At 33.4% G+C, this 26,544-nt stretch overlaps 1 protein-coding gene across 1 annotated transcript; it reads right to left on the reverse strand.

The window, feature by feature from the left end:
• Positions 1-231: 231 nt before the first annotated feature.
• LOC142341281 (phenylethanolamine N-methyltransferase-like) lies at positions 232-24,990 on the reverse strand. Its single transcript, XM_075392198.1, has 3 exons — positions 24,879-24,990; positions 21,913-22,261; positions 232-484 (listed from the first exon to the last, which is right to left on the reverse strand). Exons 1-3 carry the CDS (start codon positions 24,988-24,990, stop codon positions 232-234), a joined length of 714 nt encoding a protein of 237 aa, XP_075248313.1.
• Positions 24,991-26,544: the final 1,554 nt, after the last annotated feature.

Consider the following 26,544-nt stretch of genomic DNA (forward strand, 5'->3'; position numbering starts at 1 on the left):
CGAACACAGCCTCCAGATTGGCTTTGCAATTTTAAATTTCTAAATTTCTAAATTTCTTTAGGTTGTTACAAGAACAAATAAAATTTTGCATGGTCTAGCGAGGTTAATTTTTTTTGCTATGTTTCGAAAAAAATAAAGCAAGTAGTTTGTTTCCATATCAAAAGCCAAAGGACTTGCTATTCCACGAAAATCTGCCAACTCTGGAACAACATTTGATTGATAGAAATTTATCTACAGTTTAGTTGCCCAAACCAAAATGTTTCCTTTTGCGTCAAAGTATGGTAAGTTATTTGAGTCATAGTAGTGAAGCAGTATCGTATTAACGGCGAAGCCATTTCTTTTCAGACAGTCTAAGAGCCATTCTTGAGACACTTTAACTCTTGGATAGCGCACATCTGGCTTCGATCCATCTGGCACCCAGAAAGATTCTTCCAAAACCTCCAGCAGAATAAAGGCTCCACCTTTACGCAAGAGACTGTTGCATCTAAACAAAAGGTTTGCAATCATCGCAAATACTTTTACCAAGTGCCTATGGACGAAATTATGAAGTTATAGGGCAACAATAAAAGTTAAAAGAAGGAATTGAACACATACCATTCGTATCTCATTATTTTTGAACAACGAAAAAAGTTTATTTAGATTGTTTATATATTGGTTGACTTAAGCACAATTGCACCTAATTTAAATGTCCATTTAACAGCATTTAACAGGAGCCCACTTATATTACTTGTAATTTTGTACTTAAGTTTGGAAGAGTGTAGGATAATTTAATAGCATCTGAGAGCGAGACCAGTATGGACATATATGCATTTTCACCAATTTTTTGGTAACTCAAACTAGTTTTGATTTATTATGCAGCAAAAATTTTAGCGTTTTTCTTTCATTGCAGAACTCATTTTTGTTTTATTTCCAGTACTGCAATTCAGCTGGAACAGAAAGTTATAGTTGATTTGAATGAAAACTTCCAAAAACAAGCAAAAAAGGATCCGGACTTCCGTCTTAATATTTTTTTTAGTTAAAAATATTAGGCAAAAAACCAGCAAACATAAGGTTTTGCTCAGTCCACATAAAAGTAAAAATCCTTAATTATGATAAATTAATTTGCAGAGGATAACATAAATATGATTAATATAAAAGGAATAAAATTAAGAAAATTTTTTCGAATATGTTTTGTTCAAATTTAACAAATGATTGCGGCTTTAGAAGGTTTTGCCCAGCTTTGCTGAAACGTAAAAAAATTTAAACTGCAAGGGATATGATTAATGAATGGTTTTCCTAATTGAATTGGTATTCGAGAAAAGACTAGGTCTGAGGATTATATTTGACAAAAGTTAAAAGAGTTTGTTTTTTCAAATGTTTAGGATCACTGAGCATTTGATTCTTCAAACATCATTATTTGGGTCCCGTGTTCAACGAGGTTGTTTTATAAAGTTCAAGGGGGGATGAAATAACATTTACTTGCATAAAGATGCCTAATTTTGGAAAAAAAATTAGAAAAAACTGCTCCTAAGGCAACGGATCAATCTTTTTCATTCCGCTTGATACATAACAGAAACTATTAAATTTTGTCATATTTGACTTGAGACTCAAAAAAGTTGCCCCGTAACCTGTTGTTCATTTTCCCTAGAACTCAATTCACAAAAACTTTGAAATAAATTGCAATTAAAGATCTTCGCAAATAGGCATTTAAGTAGTCGTACAATTCGATTTCTAGATTCACTCACAAATCGGCCGCATGCTGGAAAGGGGCGCCGTAAGGAAAAAATAATGAAAATCCAGACTAAAAAATAACCTATTAGCACATTAGCTCAATGGTTCCACACCCACGGCCTAATCGCAAGCTTTAAGGCTCAATTGCCACCAATAACAAAACCGTTTAGCAAATACTAATAAAACATATATAACAAAGCATTTATAAGTCATTTAGAATTATTATTATTGTTTTTGTGGTTATTTCAAAAGACCAGTTTCAATCTTCAGTTGTTTGTTGTTAGAGTTAGGGCAAAAAGCATTGATTCATTCACAGCTTAAGAGAAGTAGAGGCGCGACCAGACAATACCTGTCAGCGCTATGTACAGTTAACTAAAGGTGACAGAAGTGTTATAACATGTTGATAAAAAGATTACTGCGCAAGAGTGAAATGACTAACTGAACTGAGTCCGAATGGGTTGGAAAAATTATATGAATGATTGGTCCGTATGGGCGAATAGTATAATAGTATATGTAGTTTAAGAGTGTTTATAATAATAGTTGAGTCTTGGTTTCCTCTTAGGGGTACTTCCGTACCACACTTCTCTCTCTCCGATATTTTCGACAACTAGTTTTCGAAAAAAGTATTTAGTTGCTCAATGTCGTTAAGGTCCAGTGATGAGATGGGACTTTGTTCCGGGGTTAGGCGCTGCGGGTTCTCCATGGGGCCGTGCTGTAGTTAGACCTTGGGCTGTCTGGGTGTGATTCCTGTTTTGGTATATCTTGTCATCGTCGAGAGGGTATGTTTGGCCGAGTTATTAGGCGCGTTGTCGTCGATTCTGGTTGACTCTTTTATCAATGGGTCCTGTTGGGGGAATTGGCCTTCTAGGATGGGATCCTCTGGCAATTGTTGGTGATCCTCGTTGGCTTCGATTGTGACTTTTCTTATTGGAGGGCTGTCGGGGATAGTGATAGTTGTTGACTCACATGGTGGGTGGCCCGAATGGGTTCTGGCGGGGCTCTTGTTAGGGGTTCTTGGTTGACGTGTAATTTCTGGACTCTTTTTTCTACCGATCTGCGGCCTTGGCTTTTCTGTTTCATGAAGTCCTTGGGGGAGCTGGAGGTAACGATTGTGATAGGGCTTTGCTGGGGTGAGTCTGAGACTAAGTTGATAACTTCAACTGTGTCCGAATTGCTCCATTGGTCTAGGTCAGTGCTTATGAAAGATGAGTTTCTGGGTTCACGCCTCTTTGCTTGTTCCAAAATTTGGACTGGGCTAGGGCTACTTGTTTCGACTTTGTGTCGAATTGGGATGGTGCTTCAGTTGTGTTGGTGCGTTTGGTTGGCAGCGGTGGTTTTCTTTTCGGGCTTCCCGCAGTCCCCTTTCGTTGTTTTGGGCGTTGTTTTGCTGCTTTATTTGTCCGATCGGTGCCCCTTTTGGATGGTCCTGGTTGTCACGTGCCCGATTGGGACTCTTCTTGTTGACTTTTGGCCTTTTCCTCTTGTGCTTTTTTCTCTTTTTGTTTTTGTTTATCTAAATAGAATTGTCTAATTTTTTCTCCAATTCTATTTTATTCGCCAACACTTTTGCATGCGACGAATTCGATTAGTCTGGGTTTTTTGGGATGGTTTCAGTAGCGATTGCTATATCGCTTTTTCGAATTACCGTATCTTTTCTATTTGGGGTATCGACTGTTATAGTATGAGGGGAATAGTTCGTTATTGTCCCGTCTGGGATTATATTCCACATTTGTTTTAGTGTACCTCGAGGTTTTGTTTGCTCTGCGCATTATTGTTTTGTGCGCTACCTGATTTTTTGGTTTTATGAGAACCGAATTCCTATCCCCAAATGTTACGCTTATTTTATCAGGAATGATTTTTATAGGTTAAATTGTCTTACGCTTTTGCGTCGTTGTTGTGCGTTTGATGGCCAGGGGCTGCTCGTCGGAATCTGTATCTGAATTTTTGGAGGATTGGTACTGGATATCCAGTTGGGGTTCCGAGTCTGAGTCCTGGTACCAGATAACGGCTTCGTTCAGCATGGCATGCTTCAGCTTATTCTTGTCTAAATAGAAGTATTTTATTTTCTTGTACGTGAGATTTTTTGGTATTAAGGTTTTTTAGTGTTTTTGTGAGTTGTGTATTTGCAGGTCTGCCGAAGTGTGCTTCAAATGGTGGTATGCGTTTGGTGTTGTTTGGGATTAGTCTAATGTTTTCTATAATATGTGTTATCTTATCTGCCAATGTTTCTTTGACCCATTTGTGATATATGTTTATTACTGACAAATGCCTTTTTAGTGTTCGTATCATACGTTCTACTAGGCCCGTGTCTCTGTGGTCTCCTGCTGGTGCTAGTATGAGCTTAATGTTGTTATCTTTACAAATTATTTCAAGTTTTTTTTTATTTGTTTGCTTGTGCCTGATTGCACCTGAGTGTTCTTGGTATGCCGTGAATTGTCATTCAACGTTTTATGGCTGTTTCGGTGTCGACGTTGTGATATGCTTTATCATGGGGGTATCTTGACAATCTATCGACGGAGACTAGTATATATGAGTCCTTATTGTTGTCGGGTATAGGGCCTGTGAAGTCGATTTGTATTCCTTCATTAATTTCCTGTAATTCGGTTAGGTTTGTGTGTTTATTTTTTGGGACTACTGGTTTTAGGTTCTTACCTATTATTGTGCAGGGTTTACACCGTTGTGCGATTAAAACTATTTCCTTGTGTATCCGAGGGAACCAGATGAGCTGTGCCGTGTACATCATTCCGGTTTGTCCCGTGTGGGTTTTATGGATTGATTGTAATGTGATGTCGCGTAAGCTTGGGGGTATATAAAATTTGTCATCATATAAGATGCAACCAATTTCGTTAAAAGATAAGTTTTTTTTCAAAGTATGCCAATATCGGAAATAATGTTTAAGGGATAGCCAATCTTGGCATTGTATCATTTTTCCGATTCTGTTACTCAGATTATCGAGTCTGATGGCTTCCGATATGAAGTGTTCGTTAAGGAATTTATGTATAATGAGGTGAGTACGTCCGTTTGGGAGTTTTCAAATGGGCTTTTCATCCGATTGGGGTCTAATGGTTCGATGCCTTTACCTGAATTTGGGGGGTTGTCTGTTTGGGTAGCAATTGTAATTGCTGTAGGATTAATAGGTACGGGGGTTGATTGATTGCCGACATTTGGGTTTTCTGGAAGTGGGATGATGTTCATCTTTTTGGAGCGAAAGCGTTTATGAATAGGTTTTATGAATGTATCTGAATTTGGGTTATTTCGAGTGCAAACTAGTATTTTTGTGTTAAAATTGGAGTAATTCGAATGAAGAGAAGAGGGTAACTGATTTGAACGGCGAAAATGGCAAAAATCGCGTGTTTTTGGTTTGTTTTGCTTTCTGTATTTTTATTACGTACGTCATCCTTCGCAATCTGATTGGTTGAAATTCTTTGCGCATTGTTTAGTATATGTTTAAATTAGTCTATAATATTAACGACATAATTTTCGTCGCTTTCGTGGGGTTGTGGAGCTGGAGAAATTGGGTACCTACTGAAATAGTCGGCGAAGCCCATGTTTTTTCTTGTATATGTTGTACTGTAAAGTCGAAAGGTAGAAGTCCATCTACCCATCTGCTCAGGCGGCTTTGATATGCTTAATTTCCTCTATTGTTTTTCAGGACCGATAGGGGCGCTTGGTGGTCTGTTTGGAGTTCAAACTTTGAGCCGTAGAAGTAATATTTGAAGTGCTTTAGGGACCATACGACTGCTAAGAGTTCTAAATCATTGGTGCTATATTTTTGTTCGCTACTATTTAGAAATCTGCTTGAGTACGAGATCGGGTACCAATTGTTATCTAAGAATTGTTCTAGGCGTGCTCCTAGTCCGTTTTTGCTGGCGTCGCATCTAACCGTTGTGGATTTAGTTTTGTCGAAGTGTTTATTTTCAATTATTTTTTTAATTGCTTGTTTGATTTTGTTGAATGCTAGGTCGTGTTCATTTGACCATTTAAATTTTGAGCCTTTTATACTATTTTTCGTTGATAATAGTGGTCTATGGGGTGCTGTAATGTTGGATAGATTTGGTATAAATTTTATCATGTACTATTTTGAGTTGATAATAGTGGTCTAAGGGGTGCTGTAATGTTGGATAGATTTGGTATGAGTTTTATCATGTGCTAAAACAACTCCGATCAATCATGCTTCCCATGAATGATCGGAGTTGTTTTAGTGTGTGTGGTTGTTCCATTTGGGCAATTGCTTTTGTGTTCTTTTCTGTCGGGATTATCCCGTCTTGGCTTATTTTATGGCCTAGCCATGTTATTTCCGTTTGGGCAAATTTGCAATTATGCAAGCTAATGGTTAGATTTTCTTTGTCTAATCTCGATAGTACCTTGTTTATTTCCTGTTCGTGTTCGTTTAGTGATCCCATGGTGATGATTATGATATCATCTAGGAATGCGTGTGCTGATTTTATATCGTTTAATGTGTAATCTTTAGCTTTTTGGAAGATGGCGGGCATTTCTGTGAGGCCGTAGAAGCCGTTTATGAATCTATATGTCCCTGTGGCATTTCCTCCCGGTATATTAAATTTGCAATGTTTTTGTGTATGTTTGTGAATTGGGATTTGACTAGAGGCATAATTTAGTTCTATTTTGGAGAAGTATAGTGTTCCTGTTTTTTTAGCTAACTTAATTTTTTGGAGATTGGGTCCATTAGGTGATCGATGCTTTGAATTTGGTATTTTTTTTGTGTATGGTGTCGTTTAATTCTTTTGAACTCAGTGCGGTTTCAAAAGAGTTATCGCTTTTCACAGTGATGGCCACTGGGCTTATAAAATATTCATCTGAGCATTTTTCCAGTTTTACGATTTGTTTGTCTTCTATGAGTTTCTTCAATTCTTTTTCTACCTTATCAATTAGATGAAGGGGTACCCTTCGACCTTTGTGTTGTGTTGGTTTGAAATATTGCTTAAATGTAGATTTGGCTAGATGATATTTTGATCGTCCCAGTCGGGTACATAGGAGTGGGAAATGTTTGAAAATTTTGTGTGCTTTTATTTGGCTATCTGTTGTATTTAAGTTTGTGATTTTTTCACCTTTGTTCGTTTGTGACAGATCTGTTCCAAGTTGTTAGAGTATGTCCCTGCACAGGAGATTCACTGTGTTGTGGGGTATTACCAGGATTTTACAGTAAAATGCAGATGTGTTGACAGATGATAGATTGATGTTTAGTGTACTGTTTATTTTGATTTTGTTGTTGTTAAGGCACCTGAATTCTCCCACTTTGTTGGATTTATTTTGTATTTTTTGTCCAAGTTTGGTCGTGAGCCAGTTTGCTGTTGCTTGTGATACGAAGCTTCGCGGGCTTCCAGTGTCTACTAGCCAAGGTATTTTCCACTGTCCCGTTTGAGTTTATAGCCAGTATTCTCCCATGTGGGTTTTATTGATTTTGTTTATTTTTGTTTGTGACCATTTCCAGTTGACTAAGTTTACAGTGTTCCGATCCTTCAACATCTCTCCTATGTAATATGTGCTCTCTGGGTCTATTGATTTGTTTTCTTCCGATTGGTTACTTCCTCTTTGTGAAGTATTGTCTATTGTTGAGGGTTTTATGTTTCTTACTCTCCTTGATTTTTGTTGGTAGTTATTATCTTGGCTTGTAGTTGGTGTGCTTCTGTTCTGTGTGTTTGTTCATATTTGTGGTCTTTAGATGGGTCTCGGAGGCATTTCTGTTTTGCACATCATGGCGTAATGGCCTATCTTTTGCATATTCTGCATACTTCATTTTTGGCTGGGCAGTTGCTGTGTACCCGCATTTCTAGCACTCTGGTATTTGTCCTGATTTTGATGTTTGTAGGATGCCTGTTCTTTATTGTATGCTTTGTCTTTGTTGTGAGGTGTTACGTTTTATGTATTGGACCTCTGTTTGACCGATTGGGCTTGCGTCTAGGGTTGGTCTACTTGGGTTAGCCATTTTTTGCCGGTTTTGTTGACCTTTTGTCTTGCCAGTGCGTATTGTAGGATCCCGATCGGGTCGCAATCTTCTGAGAGTAAGTCCATTTGTATTTGTGGATTTCGCATACCCTGTTTGAATATGCTTTTTACCAGGCTGTCTTACAGTTCTTGCCAGTTGCATAATGCAGCTTTTTGTTTTTTTCTCGAGTGGAATTTTTCCAGTGATTCGTTGTGTTCTTGTTTGCAATTGAAGAATTGATATCTGTCGAAGGTTTCATTCCTTACTTCTTTGAATGTTTCTTTCAATTGTTCCACAAATGCATCTATGGTGCATTTAGACATTTCTGTGTGAGGGTTTCTTTGATGGAGTATGTTAGTAGTCTCCTGTCCTAGAGACAGACATATGAGGCTTTTTATTTTTGTGTCGACCTCATCCCATGGGATGTTTTCCACGTATGGGCCTTTGTCTTAGATTGCTAGACATTGGTTTTGCCAGTCGGCTTTGCGTTTTATATTTCTTTGTTCACGTTGCCTTTTCTCGGTTGTTGTTTCGTCTGATGTGGGTGGTTCGTACATGGGTTCATGCGGGTAACCTAGTTCACCGTTTTCTGGTTTGGGTCTGAGTAGTTTTTCTGCTTGTATGTTTTCTTTGGCTGCTATTGCCGGCTTTGCTGTACTAACTCATTTTTCCCACACCATATTTGGTTGTGGTCCCTTGTCGCAATAAAGTGTAACCCCGATTGGGGATTTCGCATTTGCTGAGTGCGCCATGTGGTTAATTCAAATGAGCAGTTTCAATCTTTTTCAATTGAGCTGTTTGTTGTTAGAGTTAGGGCAAAAAGCGGTGATTCATTCACAGCTTAAGAGAAGTAGAGGCGCGACCAGACAATACCTGTCAGCGCTATGTACAGTTAACTAAAAGTGACAGAAGTGTTATAACATGTTGATAAAAAGATTACTGCGCAAGAGTGAAAAGACTAACTGAACTGAGTCCGAATGGATTGGACAAATTATATGAATGATTGGTCTGTATGGGCGAATAGCATAATAGTATATGTATTTTAGCAACGTTTATAACAATAGTTGAGTCTTGGTTTCCTCTTAGGGATATTTCCGTACCACAGTTTTCAAAAGCAACAATAACGTTTTGTGCTCTTTTTTACCACTTTCAACGTCTATGTCAAACGAAAAATGAAAAGGGTTAGATACATTTTTATTACGAGCTTTTCTTTCATAGAAATTGAAATCAATATTGATCTTTTAGGCAAAACTTTATGCAATTTTAACCTAATATCATTATTTGGATCTAGACAAGACACACATTATGAAATATCGAATATTTCTAATTTCCATTAGCGCCAGCACCAACTCTAAAGAATCCTGTTCTATTACTAATATTTAGCTTCAATGATAGTTCAAATCCCAGACTACAGATAATTTTTTCAAGATTTTTTTAATGAAATTGAATAGCTCTGTCATCTTTACTGTCATGTACATGTATAGAGCAGCAGAATCACCTTTTAGTTGATTGTCTCTTTTGGTTTTACATTTGAGAAAAGCAGATTCATGTTCGTCACCAATATTTGCAAAAATCTTGTACATTGAAAGATAATGAAAGCAATGATCTATATACTCGATTGTTTTACCCCCATATGTTTCAATTTTAATTGAAGTAGACAGAGTCAAAGTAGTGTAATTGATGAAAATTTATTTTAGCACAATATCCAAAAATATCCAAAAAGAACCCTCATGATTTAAAACCTAAATCAATCTCCAAGTACAAATATTGTAAATTTTAATGAGTTTCTTCCATGTTTAGTAGAATAATTATGTTTTTATTATCAGCATTCATTGCTGCTAATTTAATAGGTTTATAATCTAACTTTTAAGAATATCATTGTTCTACTTGGAAGTTGCATTTAGATTAAAATTCATTTTTCTTTTGTTAAAAAAAAGAAAATTCTTATTAAAAAACAATATAGTATTAAATTTACTCAATCCAATTAGTCAATAAGACATATCTCAATCTGTAACATGACAGTGTTTCAATTTTGACCAAAACCAGACAAAACGACACTACCTCAAATTTCAAAAGAACTGGGCACAATAAGACATTTCTTTTTTGGTACATGTGTCATTGTATCAATTTCACCAAAAACGGACAAAATAACACATCTCATTTTGATGCATATTTTATTGTTTCATATTTCACCAAAATCGTACATGAAATGACCCCTCATTTTGGTAAATATGACATTGTTTAATATTTCACCAAAGTAAGACAAAATATGACATATATCATAATTGGTAAATATAACATTGTTTCAATTTTCATCAAAATTGGCCAAAATATAACATTTCTTCAATTTTGACCAAGATCGGATAATATTAGGCTTATTTCGTTTTGGTACATACATCATTGTTTTATTTTTACCAAGACTGGACAAAATAAGACATCTCATTTCGTACGTATGTAATTGTTTCAGTTTTTAACCAAAACAGGTTGAATTGAGAAAAAGTTTGCATTTAAAAAAAACATTTAAACTAAATTGAGAAGGTATATTGTAACATCGTTTTGAATTGAAAACAACAAGTGACAAGCTTTAATGTTTTTATAAATGGATCATACATCATTAATGTTGGTAGAACTTAGAAAAAACAAGATAGTTTAGAAATACCACTAAAAAACATTAGATTTTAGAATGATAAAATGTTTTGAAATTTTTCACTTCAAGGAACTTGTACTTAATGCTAAGAAGATTGGTTCAATAAGACTTTCGGTTTACATTTCAAGGCTTAATGTTAGTGAACGAAAAAATAATTTCGTTTTAGGAGTAGGAAACACAAAGGGAACAATTTTTGAATTAACCCGAGGGGCAACTGAATTGATAGAAATAGCCGAGGTAGTTAAAAATAAAACAAGTGGTAACTTTATCATAGCAGCAGATAAGAAATATATGAATTGCTGAATGATAGTTTTGGGTGCATTTGACTTCAATGTGGAGAACACAATTACTTCATTATTTGGATATGAAAAAAAGTTTATACAGCTGGTGAATACGTAGTTGATAAAATTGGTGATATTATGGGATTCAATACGATTACCATTCATTGCAACATTGTGAACGGTATTAAAGATAAGGGTAACGACATTGACATAGTTTAAAATTTTAATCCAATAGAAGTGCCAGGCTATATGATAAATACTACATCGACTATTGTGTTATATCAAATTGTGACAAAACCTAAATTTTTTTAATGTAGAATTCAGTGTCAAAGATGAAGAGGGAAGACTAATTGACTTTATTGGTGATGTTCTGAGTTTTAATTTAAATCTGGTCTAGACAATTTTTTTTACTAGCAGCTAATATTAAAATTAATGTGTAGCAAAAATTGCAAACAGGAATTTTTTTGAAGAAGTCACAGCTGGTCAATTCAACAAAAATCAATAATTAATTTTATTATTCATACAGACAATAACAAAACCTAGAATTGAAAATATAGAGTTTATTGTTAAGGATGGTGATGTTTTAAACTTCACATAACACAAAACTTTAGTAATTCAAGCGATGAAAAGAAATGCTCTACTGAAAAAACTCTATATAATTATTAGTATGAAAAGTTATTGAAACGAATAATAAAGACAATTAAAGAGTATTAAAGACAAAGAAAAATAAATATAATTTTAGTCATGTCACTATAAATTTAAAATCCTTCTTCAGAAGCTGTTTTCATAATTTTTAGTTGTTACTATCATACTATTCCGTAATACCAATTGGCTCATAATTCACCATTGATGTTCTTATCTTTAAATTTATCAATAAAAATATCTGTAGGGCTTATTGCTTGCCTCATTACATAATGTAATAAAAACAGGACAAGTATTCTCTTCATTATTGAAAAGTCTCCGCGAATACTCGCCACAACTTTACCTCTTTGTTTAAAGATAAAGAAAAAATTCTATAACAAATATTTCGATTGAGATATATCATGTTACAATTTTCGTGCCTACCTCTGATAAAATACTTATTTATTAATTTTTGGTTAAACTTTGTCAAATATCAATAAACACTTTTTCTCTTTATCTAATTCTTCAGATTCCGGTCAATATATTTGTCAATATCTTCCGGTCAATATCCTTGTATTGATCGCCTGTTGGACCGATTATATAAATAAAGATTATCAAAATAAAGTTCAATGAATGATAAGTTCATTAAAAGTTGAGTTTTACCAAATTCAATAGGAGCAGAGGTCATTCATCTAAATCTCTGAGGAAATAAGCCACCACCGTTATTGTGATTATCTGTTTTTATCAATTCTTTTTTATTGTTAATGTTTTATCTATTTTCATGAAAACCTTTTTTATCGTCGCTTTCTTTTAGTTCACTGTTATTGGTTTTTACTTTATTGATTCTCTTACTATCATGTTATTTTATCGTTTTGACAACAGTAGATAACCAATCCCTCTGTCGCTCGTCACCTAAATATGTCAGAGTCAATTCAATATTAAACTCTTGATCGACTAAACATAGTAAAAGTAAACAACAAGCACAACAAAAAGATTAACTGATTGATTGTTTTTATCTTGAGAGCCCTAATTAACATATTAGTTGAGAAAAATGGCTGATAATACAACACCAAAGCTGTCAATGAGAAAAAAATTAAAATTTAAGACCCAATAAGTACCCAAAACTCAGACCCAATAAGTTCTTTTATTCCGACTTAAATTTACAACGATATTAAGTTACCTATTATTGATTGTTTTCAGAATTTCATCTCTTATTATATTAATATCCAAAATGTGCATATTAGGCATGGCTTAATTTTTAATATTATGTTTGATTGAAAAACATTGAAGGATATAACGTTTATATTTGATGTAGATTTTTGTTCAAATGTGTTAAATATCTTGACAAAAATTTTTGTGGTATCTTTCTTATCTGACATATTTTTTCATGAGATTAAATAGGGTATTCTAAGTTGTACAAAAATAATTTTTTATGTTTGATTTTTCAGTAGTCTTTTTTTTAGCATCATCTGTTGGAAGCTTCTTTTGTTAAATAGAAATAATGGTAAAAATTAACTTTTCAACAAATAATGTTAAAAAGGATTTATCAAAAAACAAATCATTCTTCTCAATTATAATTTCTAAACTATCTGAAGATAAAAATATATTAGGAGTTATATATATCACAAGAACCGTTTGGTCTTTTATAGTATAATTATAAATCAAGTTGTTGCAAATAGAGCTTTTAGGTCATAAGTCCTCCTTCAATATTAGTATTATATCATCTCTTATCACCAGCCGAACATAGAGAAAGTTTCATAACTTTCTGTAATTTTTTAAATGTTTTAAATTACTGATAACATAATTATCTTTATTCATTTTATCTTCTCGTCCAACTAAACCATTATAATAGCCATCAAACGAAAGTAGTTTTCTTGTCAATTTAGTTATTCTTTTCAGAACTTTTTTCCACATATTGAATCACATTTATAAGCATATGATGTAAATCCTAAAACAAAAAAAATATCAATCCAAATAATTTTGAGGAGTTTCGTTTTTAAATTTTCCGACAACTTTCTCATTCGTTTTTATCATAAAGTTCGTTTTTATCAAAATTATTAAAATCAAAAATATTTTCAAAATTTTTCAAATAATAAATGACATTTTGTGCTTTGATAATTCGAATGAAAGAATCGCAATCTATATAATGTATCTGCAATTTATCAATACCAATATAAGTTTCAATTTTCTCACAATAAGTTTCATACATCAACAATTTAGATAACTCTAAAAACGAAAATCACGAGGAATTTTGCTGATCAAACATTACTTCTCTTTGGTTGAATGTAGAAATTTTAAAATCTTCCTATGACTTGCTTCTATTAAAGTTTAATTCGCTTCGCCATCAGATTTGTTTGTCATCTTCGTCAGCTGAGAATTTTACTTTTAAAATAATCCTAACGTTTTCTATAGCTTTTCTGGAAAATTCAGTATTCGAAAGCTTGTAGAAATGATTTTCAAATCAATTTCTGCTTTCTATCTTTTGGCTGTGTTTCCTTCTATATACTTGTTCAACCACGCCTTTTGTTTGAATCTCTTAACAGCATGAAACGCAAAAGCTTCAACCATGATTCGGTGTATAACTTAAAATGTCAACATTCTATATTGAACTAAATAATTTTTCGGATCAATTCAATCGGAAATCAATTTATTTTGAGATCTTTGGATTTTGGGTATATTGTTTTTTTATGAAATTTGAAAGTTCCTTCAATTCAACTTTCATATTCTGAGGACAGAATGGAATTTTTTGTTTTACTTTCCATTTTATGGGAATACTTGAAATAGACCTCTACAATACAATCAATTTCAATACAAACACTGGTTTCAGGGATTTTATCCAATGAAAGAGAACTGTTAAAGCTAATCGCATTATTAGGAAAAGGCTGAATCATGAAAAATTGCCCAACAATAGAAATTGTTTACGTCATAATAAAGTGCTTTAGTTTTTCATCAGATTTGACATATCTATTACCCATTACAGAATTATTACCACTAGGAATTTTTTTCTGTGAGTTGAAACAACTTTTTGTTTTGTATGTTTTCAAGTTCAATCCCAGTAGATTTTATTCCGCATTGCCCAGTAAAACCAGGTAAAAAACAAAATGATTTCGATTGTTTCCGTATTCCTCAATTGCTACCTAAATAAAACTTTCAAAAACTTCAGCTAAAAATTTTACGTCAGATTCTAAATATAACAATGTTACTTCTTTACTATTTTGAATGTGGGGTTCATCAATGGTATCAAAAATTATCTTTATAATCAAACATAATAATCAAATGATTGAAAAAAAAAATAATATGGATATGATTGTTTTCTCGCAAATATGTCCAATGACAAAGAAAACGACTCTTATTCGAAAAATGCTCTGTGTTTTGTTTTTTTTTGCTATTTCCTTACTAGATAATATATCTGCCTTATTCAGATTTGTAATTAGAGTATCAAGACCAGCTTGTCAAAACCTATGTGAATCTATGAACTTCAAAAAACCATAGGACATTGAAATAAAAATCTCCCCAGTCTTTGGATAAACGTTGAATTTAACATTACTTTCTTTATTTTAAACTAAAGTTATTAAAGTAAATGTGAATCAAAATTACATAAGTTATGAAAAATTACACGAAATTACACAAAACGAAAACCATCTTAATGAGCAGCAGCGCGATAATTACTTGTTGAACGGCAATGATCTCTAACTTTTAAACTAATAAAAGTAAATTTTGGTTTACTTAACCAAGATTGATCACTATTTTGAAAAAGATTTTCAGTTTTGGTAGTCATTTTCAATTTTCAATTTCAAAAGTGGATATTAATTTTATTTTCGAAATTTATCGTAACAAACTAATCAACTTTTGAAGGATCGGAAATTGAATTATAACCAGATTCTTAACTTCTGGCAACTCGGATTTTATGTAATAAGCCTTATAAAGAGGAACTTGACGGAAAAAATTACTTGCACTTTCACCATATGCTTCTTTCATTTATTTCGTTTAAACATTCAAAGTATGCATAAACTCTAAATTTTAATAAAATTCGTTGATGAATTTTCGACCATCTGATATGAGTGTCTTGACGAAAGTTACGAAAATTTCAATTCCTAAACATAATGCTTTATGATTTTCCAAAAAACTTCTCTTCGCAAAAAGAAGTTCAACATTTTGATTACACATCTGTCCTATCACTGTTGCCTAGACGTTTTTTCGTTATCAAACGTATTTTTCAAATCAAAGATTTATAATTTTCATAAAATAATAGATCAGTTGGCTCTTTATTTTATATATTCAATATATGTATTTTTAGTTTACAGTTTTTTTCGTCGCCGGTAAAAAAATTAAGCATTTCAAATTTGTTTTTTAACATGTTTAGAGGTAGACTTATCTATTTTCTCACTATTAAAGGCTTCAGATGCTTTTCAAGGTTGTTTTTCATTTCCATGTTCATTATTTTTATATATCTCCTTACTAGTAATTACTTCACATGTCTGTCTATTCTGTCTCTCTTCATTATGTCCAATAGTTTTAGATTTTTTCACTGATAAATATTTCACATGGTTGTCTTGGTCGTTTTTCATCATCAAGTCGAATAAACTTATTGGATATATAAAGACGTAAAAGTTGGAAACCTTTGTTGTTTTGTTATACTGAAACTCATAAAGATCGATAGTTTTGTCATTTAGGACTTCTAGCACTTTTACATCAAGTCTAAAACCCTCATCAAAATTGATGTCCCCATTTTTTCGTCTAAGTTCATAGCTTGATGGTATATTTTTCACCAGGAAAAAAGTGCCAAAATTGACCATAACGCACAGTAATTTTCCCGATTTGTTATATTCAGAACTGACCCAAGTTTTACAGAGAATTTCTTTTAAGTTCCTCTTGATAAGGTCTGTATCTTGTAAAGATATGATATCAAAGAATTAAGACCAACAAAATTCCACCGAAAACTTCTCAGTTCTAGGTTTTCAATTTGTGATTGTAAAAGAATTTCAACAGTTAGATTGTTCAAATCAATTGTTGTTCTAAAATGATTTATCTTCAAATGTATATAAAAATTTAGATCCCTTTTCTCTTTTCTCAATTTTAGAATCAAAAAGATTTTGCACTTTTAAGTTTGGTTGAGCAATTAAAACCGATCATTCGTGGAAGTCCCTTTTACTATTAGATTATTATCATTGATTGAATTTGAGGAGTAATTTGGAGCTGTTATGATTAGTATCATGACTATCCAAACTAATATGATAAGTTTTCAGTGAAAAGAAATATGGATTTATCATGTCGTTTGCTATCAATTCGTACTTTTTGGAATGGTTTCTACGCAATACATTCATTGATAATTGACTTAGGGCTTGAACAATTTTTATCATTGTTCTTAAAAGATTTTTTCTATGTTGAAAACTATTTAAGTGTTTGTCACATGAATTTTCAAAAAAACTTTTTCGCATAATTCACATCTTTGTTTTACATTATCTTTTGATTTTTTTAAAATGTTTCAGAGTTCTTAATTTTTTCTTCGTGACGAGATTGTGAAATATTAACTTTACAAGGATCACAGCTTATTCTTTGTCTAACAACTGGAATATTTTTAAGGAGTTCTTGATCTTAAATGATTGTTATAATCGACAAAATCAACAACATTTTTGCAAATGTCAAACCTTATTTTAACACCCGCCTTCAATAAATGATTTTTTTCGATTATCTTGATTTTTTCCCCGATTATCTTGAGGCACTCTTCTTCATTGTCATATTTTTTTTGTAGTCCTTATCTGTCTTCCAATCTATTTCTTCTGTTCTTTTCTCTAATTTGTTTAATTTTATTAATATTTATAATTTTCATTAAGTAATAACTTTTTCTTACTGTTATTCCACTTTTGTTATAGTTTATGATAAGTTAAAACAGAGCCAGGACTGGAAAACTGAATAACAAAGCTGCAGCATCTTGGTGGCAAACTTTTTAGTTATTTTAATTAATCATAATATTATTATTTTGTTTAATAGTAAGCAAAACTTAGACTGATCACAGTTTTTCCACCGATCTCAAATATATTGGGAAAAAGTTTTTATGTCAGCTACAATTCTTGTTTTAGTGTTTATAAAACATTTAACTCCATTTGATTTGTGTATATTAAATTTTTTTAAGGAAAAAAATGTAAATTTTTTGGCAGCTTTTGTTGATTATTTATGTTCAATTCGTTTTCCTTTGTATAAAAAGTATGTTATATATTTTTTGATATTTTGAAAAAAACGGGTTTTTTGTTTTCGAGATTGTTTTGCAAGGTTTTGCGTGCTCTTCACACGGTCTCAGTAGTTAGACGATGACGGGGATACCTTGGTTAAAACCGAAACGCAAACCTTCCTTCTTCCAACGCAGCAAAACCTGTCTCAGTGTATTGTGCGAAGTGAGACAGGATCTTTGAACTTTAATTCACTCATAATTGCTATGTCAAGTATGTTTTGATTATTTTTGTTATTGGTAATTTATTTTATTGGTGAGCTTGTGATTAAAAACTGGGTGTGGAACCATTGAGTTAATCTGATATTAGATTGATTTATTTAGTGTGGATTATTACTATTTTGATACAGCGTCCCTTTCCAGCATGCTGCCAATTTTGGAAAGAATCTGGAAAATGAATTGTATAGCCACTTAAATGCCTATTTGTGAAGATATTTAATTGCAATTTAATTCAGAGCTTTTGTGAATTGAGTTCTAGGAAAAATAGACAAGTTAAGAGGTAAATCTATTGAGTCTCAAGTCAAATATGTCAAAATTTTTTGTTATGTATGAAGCGGAATAAAAAGGATCATCGTTTGCCATTGGCACGTTTTTTTCCATAGGAGCAATGAGATATCTTTATGGAAGTAAGCCTTATTTCTTTCCCCTTGAACTTTATAAAACAACCTCGTTGAATAATGGACAAAAATAATGATGTTTGCAAATTAAAATGCTCAGTGATGCTAAACGCTTGAAACAAAAAAACTCTGTTATCTTTTATCAATATAATCTTCCGTCCTAGCCTCTTCTTGAATACCAAATCATATAAACGCCTTTTTTAAATCATATCCCTTGCAGTTTAAATTTTATTACCTTTTTTTTATCAAAGCTGGACAAAATCTTCTAAAGTCGCAATATTTTGTTATATTTGAATAAAATATTCGAATAAGTTTCCTTAATTTTGATCTTTTTATATTAATCATTTTTTTGTTATCCTCTGCAAAATAAGTTTTCATAATTAAAGATTATCTATGGATCCACCTTTATGTGGACTGACCAAAATCTTATGTTTGCGGGTGTTTTGCCCAATGGAGATTTACAATTCTGTTTGCTGTAGCATTTGTATGAATTGTCATTTCGTGATATCGTAAATAGAAGAGTTTAATCTATTTATCTTCTCTTTCTCCCAAATTAGATTATCTTTTTCTTCAATTTCTCTAAGTTCACCCTGTGGGGCGTCTTAGTCGTTCAAAACTAATTATTTATCACAGAGATGTCTTTGATTTCAACAAGAACAAAATTTTTGTTCTAGTTGGTTTCAATTTGTGATATTTTTTCTTTTTGTCTAATAAATTCTCTCAAAAATTTTTTTTTCTTCGGAAATTAGAAGATATGATATAATTTCTTTTTTGCATTTTTTTTGTTGTTTTTTGCATTTCCCCCAGCTGTAGCAACGGTATCAATAGTGATTTCTTACAGAGATTTGGTTGGAATCGACAAAATGGGAGAAGAGTGGCGACTTTTAGAGTAAAGCCGTTTTTGATAAGAAAAACAGTTTTGTGTGTTTAGTTTACTGTTCTTGCTACAAAACTTAGTTGTTCCTCAAAAAAAGATTCATAACTTTTTTTTACTAGTTTCTGAATGTTAATGATGTTTCTTTAAGGTGTTTTTAGGTTTTTACGTGTCAGTCCTGTGTAAAGTGTGTAATGTGTATATACCGAGCTTGCACTCACTTAAAATTTTTATTATTCTGGGAAAAGTAGGCTCAATCGTTGGTTAATAAACTAACGGGAGCTGAAATTTCCGCCAGTTCTTGATAATTCTTGATAATTTTTCAATAATTCTGGATAACTCTTAGTAAATCTTGATAATTCTTGCTTAATCATATGACTTCGTGCTAAATCTTGTTTAAAGGAGCTTTTCAATTTTTAGCATTTGGTTTATCTTGTCGAGTCATGGTTAATCTTTCCTGGTTATCTAGCCGAGATCCTGTTTCTTGACGGCCATGCAAAGATCATGCAAGTTTGTACAAATCTTGATATTTTTATGGTAAATACCATGTCAAGATCTTGGCACGATTTACCGAGATTTAGTATTTTTTTATCAAGGTGTACCAAGTTTCAGTTCACAGGGATAAAAAAATCTTGAGAAATGACTATTTAAGCGTTTGCGTTTGTCATCGAGCATAATTTTTGAGCAAATTAATAAAATTAATTACGATTACGAAAATTAATTTTTTTTTGCTATTGCATGAGGTCGTTGAGCAAACGCAAGATCTAATAATTCGCTTTTATGCAGAAAACAATTAAATTTCAACTACCTGTCATTTCTTCATATTGAAGTTCAATTAAACCTTAATCAAAAGTAGGCCAAAAAATTTGAAAAATTATCATTTTTCGATGAAAAATGATAATTCGAATAGTTCTGTTTTTCAACGAGAATAGACGTCATGCAAAATAATCTTTTGTAGCTGGTTTTTGCTTTGTCCCTTAATTTTTCAACTTCTGTTTTGTTCTGACAGACAGTTTTTGCTAAACAAAATAATTAGCATTTCCTCTATAAGTTTCCAAAAATTGTTTCCTTTTCATAATTCAGTTTGAAAAACCCATCAGCTTTATCAATGTTCAAACCTTGAAAAAATTATACGCAAACGCAAATTATGCAAGCTTCGTTTCATTTTCAGTGAAAATTCTGTATCCGTGATGTCAACAATCTCCAGCTTGCTTTAAATCTTCGTTTAACTCTGATCAAGAGACTTCAAAGAACCCATATCGACAGTTTTTCAACAAAAATTCCGAACTTTTAAATTTCATTCGTAATTTTATCTCTAAGCAAAATATCTTGACGAATTTTGGCGTATTTTTTCAATTGTCTTTTTGGACCACATTTTTTGATCCATGAAAATTCTGAAAAAATTGAAAAACAGTTGCTTGTAATAATTTAGGATGCTCGTTCAGTGCATACTATTTTGATCATGTCTCACGCTTCGAATGAATTACTTTTCAGTCATATAAAAGTTTTCTAGTTGAATATCAAGAACCAGTCGTTCCAGTTCCAAAGTATTACTATAATTACCATCTCTCGGGTGCTTCATTTACCACTGAATTTTTAACCTGCTATTAAAAAAAAACAGGAAAAATTAGTCACGTTCTTTTTGGTTTTTTTGCGGAAGTCATTCTCAAAATACGAAGAATGGTCAATTGAATGGGATATTTTTTTCTTCAGAAAATTTTTTGTGCTTTTTAGGAGAACCAATGTCATCCGGACGTACATTTTTGCAAGAAAAATATATCGGTCATATTTGCGTCTAAAGATACTTAATTTTTGTTGCAAAGACTGACAAATTCTAAGAGATGTTATTTTCAGGAAATAAGCACGGTAAATTGTAAAAATAAATTTTCCGTAAAAAAGTAAATTATACAAGTAACTTTCTCCTCAAACTTTTTTTTGCCGGTAAATTGTGCAGAAAGCAAATTGAACTGTATAAATTTGCACGTTATTAAGATTTAAAGCAGAGTCAATGCTAATCTATGAAAAAAATTCGGAAGGTTTTATTAGGAGACGTAAAATTTTTGATGAAGTTTAAAATTAAAACACATCTGCCCATTTCGTTTTTGAGCAATAATTTGAAGTTTAGTGAACAATCAAATAACATAGCTGGCCGGTTGCCAAAAAAAGCTGCAATAGCTTCGTAGATCTGCAGTCTGAAAAAGATAGTAAAAGAAACGGACAAAAAAATTCTTTTTTTAAATGCTGAGATATTAATTTTGATTGAGATTCTGTGCAACTTATTCCTGCTTCGATTAGCTGCTGTCAAATAACTTTCAGGTTAAGTGACACACACCCCACTCACCTGACCTTATCTCTTCGAATCAATGCGAAGAGAAGTCAAATTCAGAGTGAGGAAGTCTTTTTGAGAGTGAGGTCAGTCACGTGTGACCAAAAAGTCAATCATGCAAATGAACAAAACAAATTGCTAGACTAAGAGTGAAAAATGACGTCACGCACGCAAATCAGTTGAAATTGAATGAACGAATGAGCGAAAAGCAGATTTGAAGCGGTTTTGACGTCATATGGTCGTAACAAAAATCTTGACGACGAAATAAAAAATATACCAGGACAACTACTCAACTACAGTTCAAAAAATTTCATCGACTAAATAAAAAACTAGACCTAGAATGGACTATGGCTGGATTGGGAAAACCGTTCAATCGAAGCGAAAATTCCGCAAGTGAACAAAAAACCACTAGCAAGAAAGCTTCCACCTCTTTCTGCGTGACCAAAATCACCACTCCAATTTGGTTTCAAAAATCGTGAAAATGTGTGAACAGATCTAAAAAAAAGACCATGCCCCAATACAATTCAAATTCTTTCAATTGTGAAAAACCAACAAAAGGCCAATAATGGTGCAGCTTTCGCTGTGCGGTTATTAAAAACCAAGAGAAGGCCAATAATAGCGCCAGCTATTGCTGTGTGGCTATTAGTAAAAAAATCATCTTACTTTCTTATCACTTTTTCATAGCTAGCCAGGTCACATGTTCCTTCACAAATGGCCCACTCTGATGTGATCAGGTCGAAAAGTTTTCCCGATGTCTCAAGCTGCTCGAATCCTTTCCCATTTTTGTCACACATGTCCACGAAGGAAACTTGCTTGCATTTCCTCCTAAATGATTCAACTAGATCTGGGTTTCCGTACGCCCACTGTGTCCATTTCTTCCAGTCAAACACTTCGTCTGTTGCTTGGGTTCCCTGGGAAATTATTTTTTCCACATACCTCCTGTTAGTTTCCAAGAAGTCGCAGCACACGATTTCGGACACGTTGTCAAAACCAGAAGTGTACATCACGTTGCCTGAACAAATAAGCTAAAATTTTGTTTGTATATTATAACACTAGTGCTTCTATTTTATGCAGTAGTGCATCTATTTTATGATGGTCCGAATTCTGTGCTGGTCATACTCTCCTCAGGTCCTCCACCCATCAACAGTTTACAGGATCACTTTATAATAATTATTATCCAACTGCAACAAAAAAACGTTAAGAATTTGTACAGTCATTACAATGTTCAGCCGTTGATTGACAAAATTCCGATTAGTTCTCAGTTTTGAAATCTTCAATAAAGAAAGATAAGCTGTTTTGGGAGCCAAGTCTTCAAATGATATTTCATTTCAATTCAGACTGTTAAAAGAGAATTTTAAAAGAGAATTTTAAAAACTCTCTTGATTTTATCATTGATTTGAGAAATTGAATTCTCGTAGAAAAGTTAATTCAGCTTTGTCGAGACGGCGACAATCTTTCTTTTTACCGCAACCTCCTCGAGCACATCTAAGCGTGTTTGTTGTCTATCTATAACACTAATATCTATCAAGCTATGTCTACAATTTAGTCAGTATTTGTGATAGATATTCAATGATAAAAAAGCATCCTACAAATATGCGAGTATGAGAGGGAGCTGCGATTATCGATATTCCATCTGCCGCTTTCATTACGGCTAAGCTCCTACATTTCCCAGAAAGGGTTGAAACAGACTTGAGAATGAATTATGAACGACTTTCAGACCGAAGTGACCTCTGATCAGACAACCCAGACCATTGTCCAGACTATTAAGACTATGATCAAACCTTTCAGACCAAAATGACCCCTGATCAGACCATCTCCAGACCATCGTCCAGACTGTAGTGCGCTCGAACTTCCGTCCAGACCCTGTAATTTCGGTCTGGGAACACACGGGTGTGCGCTCGACTGGGTGTGATCATAAAGCAATTTGGGTCTGGACCTCAACCTGGGCAATGCTCAAAGGGCGGGATGTAAACAAAACTCATCTATGTTTCAAGTTGACTTTGGAATCCCAGTCTTTCTGGCCTGGTTTTAGCAGATGGTAAGAGAGTTTTTGATGAGGTAGGGTTTCGGAAGTCACTCAGTTTGTTTATGTCCCCAGTTTGTTTAAATTTTACGTTCAAAATTTATAGAAGATCGTTTGAGAGTATCGTTTTGCTCAAAGTTAACAACTCCTTATCAGTTCAATTCAAACTCGTGAAATGTTCCATTCGTGGGGAAAAATCAGTGTCATTTTATAAATTAGTACAGCTCTGAAAAATTAAAATATTCAATCCAACACACACAAGATATGATTTGTTTGATTTCCAACTTGACATCAAAATTGATCTATGATATCTTTATCATACATCGAGGGAGCCAGAATTGAGTCATTTTTTCATTTACGGAAGAAATTTTAAAGTTTCTTCATTTTACCATTTAGTCAAATTTCCCTCATATTAGATCCACGAAAGCAACAAATATATTTTTAGCTTAGTTGGAAAAAGTTTTCAACGTTTTTTTTTTCATTCAACCCAGGTAATAAGAATATGCAGTATCTGAGATAACGTCCAATCAAACGTGCGCTTGAAATTAACTGTCCCGGATCGAGGTTTGGTGGTGAATTCTCGAAAGAAATGCGCTGAAATTCTGTGAAACAAAAATAATTTTCACCGCGTACATATTTTTGCGGTGAATGCGGTGAATCGCGATTTTATTTATTTCCACCGGATTTAACGGAATTCTTACATAAAACGTCCGTACACAGGTTTGACCTCTCACCTCCTGCATGTCTACAACTTCTTATTCCACTGCGCCATCTGTCACTTACTTCCTTGATATCTCTTGTGAATTTAAATCAGATCCAATAAACGTTATGAAAAGCAAATGCGGTGAATTTTTGTAAGAAATGCGGTGAATTTCGCGGTGAACTTTTGTAAGAAATGCAGTGAAGTGCGGTTAATTATTTTTTTCACCACATTCACCCCATTTCTTACATTAATTTGTCACAAAAGTCGATGCGATGAACTTTTGTAGGAAATCTGGTGAATTTCGAGGTGAATTTTTGTAAGAAATGCGGTGCAATGCGGGGAACTATTTTTTATCATCGCATTCACCGCCATCACCGCATTTCTTACAAGAATTCAACCAAAGACCTCGATCCGGGGTGATTAGATTCAACATGCCCCAGCCTTGATCAGCTCACCCGCTTTTTTAACGTGAGCAACACCACTCCAGCACTGAGCTCGACTTAGGAAAAGACCGTCTTGGGCTGTTATTAGATATGAATAGACCGCTCTCGATACATATGCGAATGCGGAAATTGGCTCAATTTAAGACGTTGTCTTTGAATTAAACAGTCTCCACGACTTACGGCTAACCTTTTTAACCAGATAGACTGACTAAAGTTTTTCATAAAGTCGAGATCCACTACCAGAGTGATTGATGAATTGAAAAACTTGCAGTCATTTTGAAAGCAATCTTAAAAATGAGCACATAAAGGTACCAAGATTCTTGCAAGCTTTTCGATTCACTTAAACTATAACTTGCAAATGAATCGAATTGTTGACACGATTTTAAATTCAATCATCACTATGGTAGTGGTTTTTATAAAAAATCAACTGTTTTCCAGACATTTTTGGTAGAATATTTACCACAGACCGGTCCAGTGGCGAGATCCAGAACTCTCACTGGCGATGGCATCCCAGTCAGAGCACTATGAATGCAGAACTTCATGCCTCTGATCTTGAATCTAATTGCCCGCATAAACTCACAGTTGAGATCCCGATCTCCGATTGACCACGAAGGAAAAGGTCCATCCTGTTTTAAAAGAGCAAATTATTTTTCCGGCAGAGACTAATTGAGACTTTGTCACCACTACAGTTTTCGAGTCCTTCTACCATCAGATTCAATTAAATTCAATTTCAATATCTCAAAGCTTCAAATACCCAATTTAGGCCCAGCTAATTCACAAACAGATTTGTGCACATATTGTTTCGAACGCACTCATCCGCAACTTTTACTTAGTTGTTAATCAAATAAGGGATAGAGAGGAAACTTTCAAATAATCAGATACTGTTCGAAAACAACTGGCGTATGAGTATAAACAATAAGATTATAAACTAAAACTGACTTAAAAAATTAAATAATGGCTCAATATGGGGCGATGAGACTTACCGTTAATTAGACGACTGGACAAGAAAAACAACAGAATAAAACAACAAAGAAATAATTACCACTAAAAATGAATATATATTTTTCTCGAATACACACACACATAGTAACAAAGTCAAAACGGCAGCAGATGAAATAAATCTAAACAAGACAATATAAGTTGTCTTTCATCACAAAATAAATTGATTCTACCCTTAACAAAAAGGACAACAAAAAATAAAAATCGAAATTAACAGAACAAAATTAGCAAATTTAAATTAAATGTTAATTTTCATGGAAACAAATAGTTTCAAAGGTGATATCATCCATCAGCTTCAACTAAAAATAGGAAATAGATTTAAATGTAACTCGCAGAGAAGCCAATGATACCTGTCAGCAGGCAGACTGAGACTTAAGAAAAACAAAGAAAACATAAGCAAACCTCACAAACAAGACAAGAAACGCTAAATCAATTAACAACAACAAACATAAGTTACCACCAGTTTTAGAAAAAGACGAAACATTGTTATTAACAATTCAAAATAGCCAATTGATACCATTATATGTCAATTTGGGAGGTATCAAAACATGATCGCGCCAGTAAAACTGCTCCCATTATCAGACTAAACGATTAACAGTTTTCCTCTTCGAGTGACGAAGCTTTCTTGTCCCATTTCACAGGATTAACAAACATGAACGCATTAATTTCATGTGAATTGTTCTTGAGGTTAAACAGGTAAAAAAGGAAACTTCATCTCTTCTCAGTTGATCTGCGGAATTATATTTGAAGACGACCGAACCAGTCTAAACTTACATTTTTCAATGGAGGGTTTCAAACTTCTAGCTGCCAGGGCCACTATCTTTAGCTGTCAGCATTTCATTTGCGACACAATATGCTGCTGAATCCTATTGTTTTCAAGGCCTATTGTAACTTAGAAGTCGTACACTTGCGACGTAATTTGCACGTGAGCCATTTGATGTTCATGAAACGAAATTTTTGCAGCATTTTTGTCAGCTGTCCAGAATTATGGGATGCTTCAAATCAAAACTGATAATATTCAAATCATTTAGAAGTCGGGTTGATCTCAAGAAAACTGCGATTTCGACGGTGAACGAAAATTGCATATGTTGCTACCTTTTTAACGCAGCTGTTTTTTGCTAAATTGT

The sequence above is a fragment of the Convolutriloba macropyga genome, chromosome 6, assembly GCF_964194025.1.
Source record: "Convolutriloba macropyga chromosome 6, txConMacr16.3, whole genome shotgun sequence".
Lineage (NCBI taxonomy): Eukaryota > Metazoa > Xenacoelomorpha > Acoela > Convolutidae > Convolutriloba > Convolutriloba macropyga.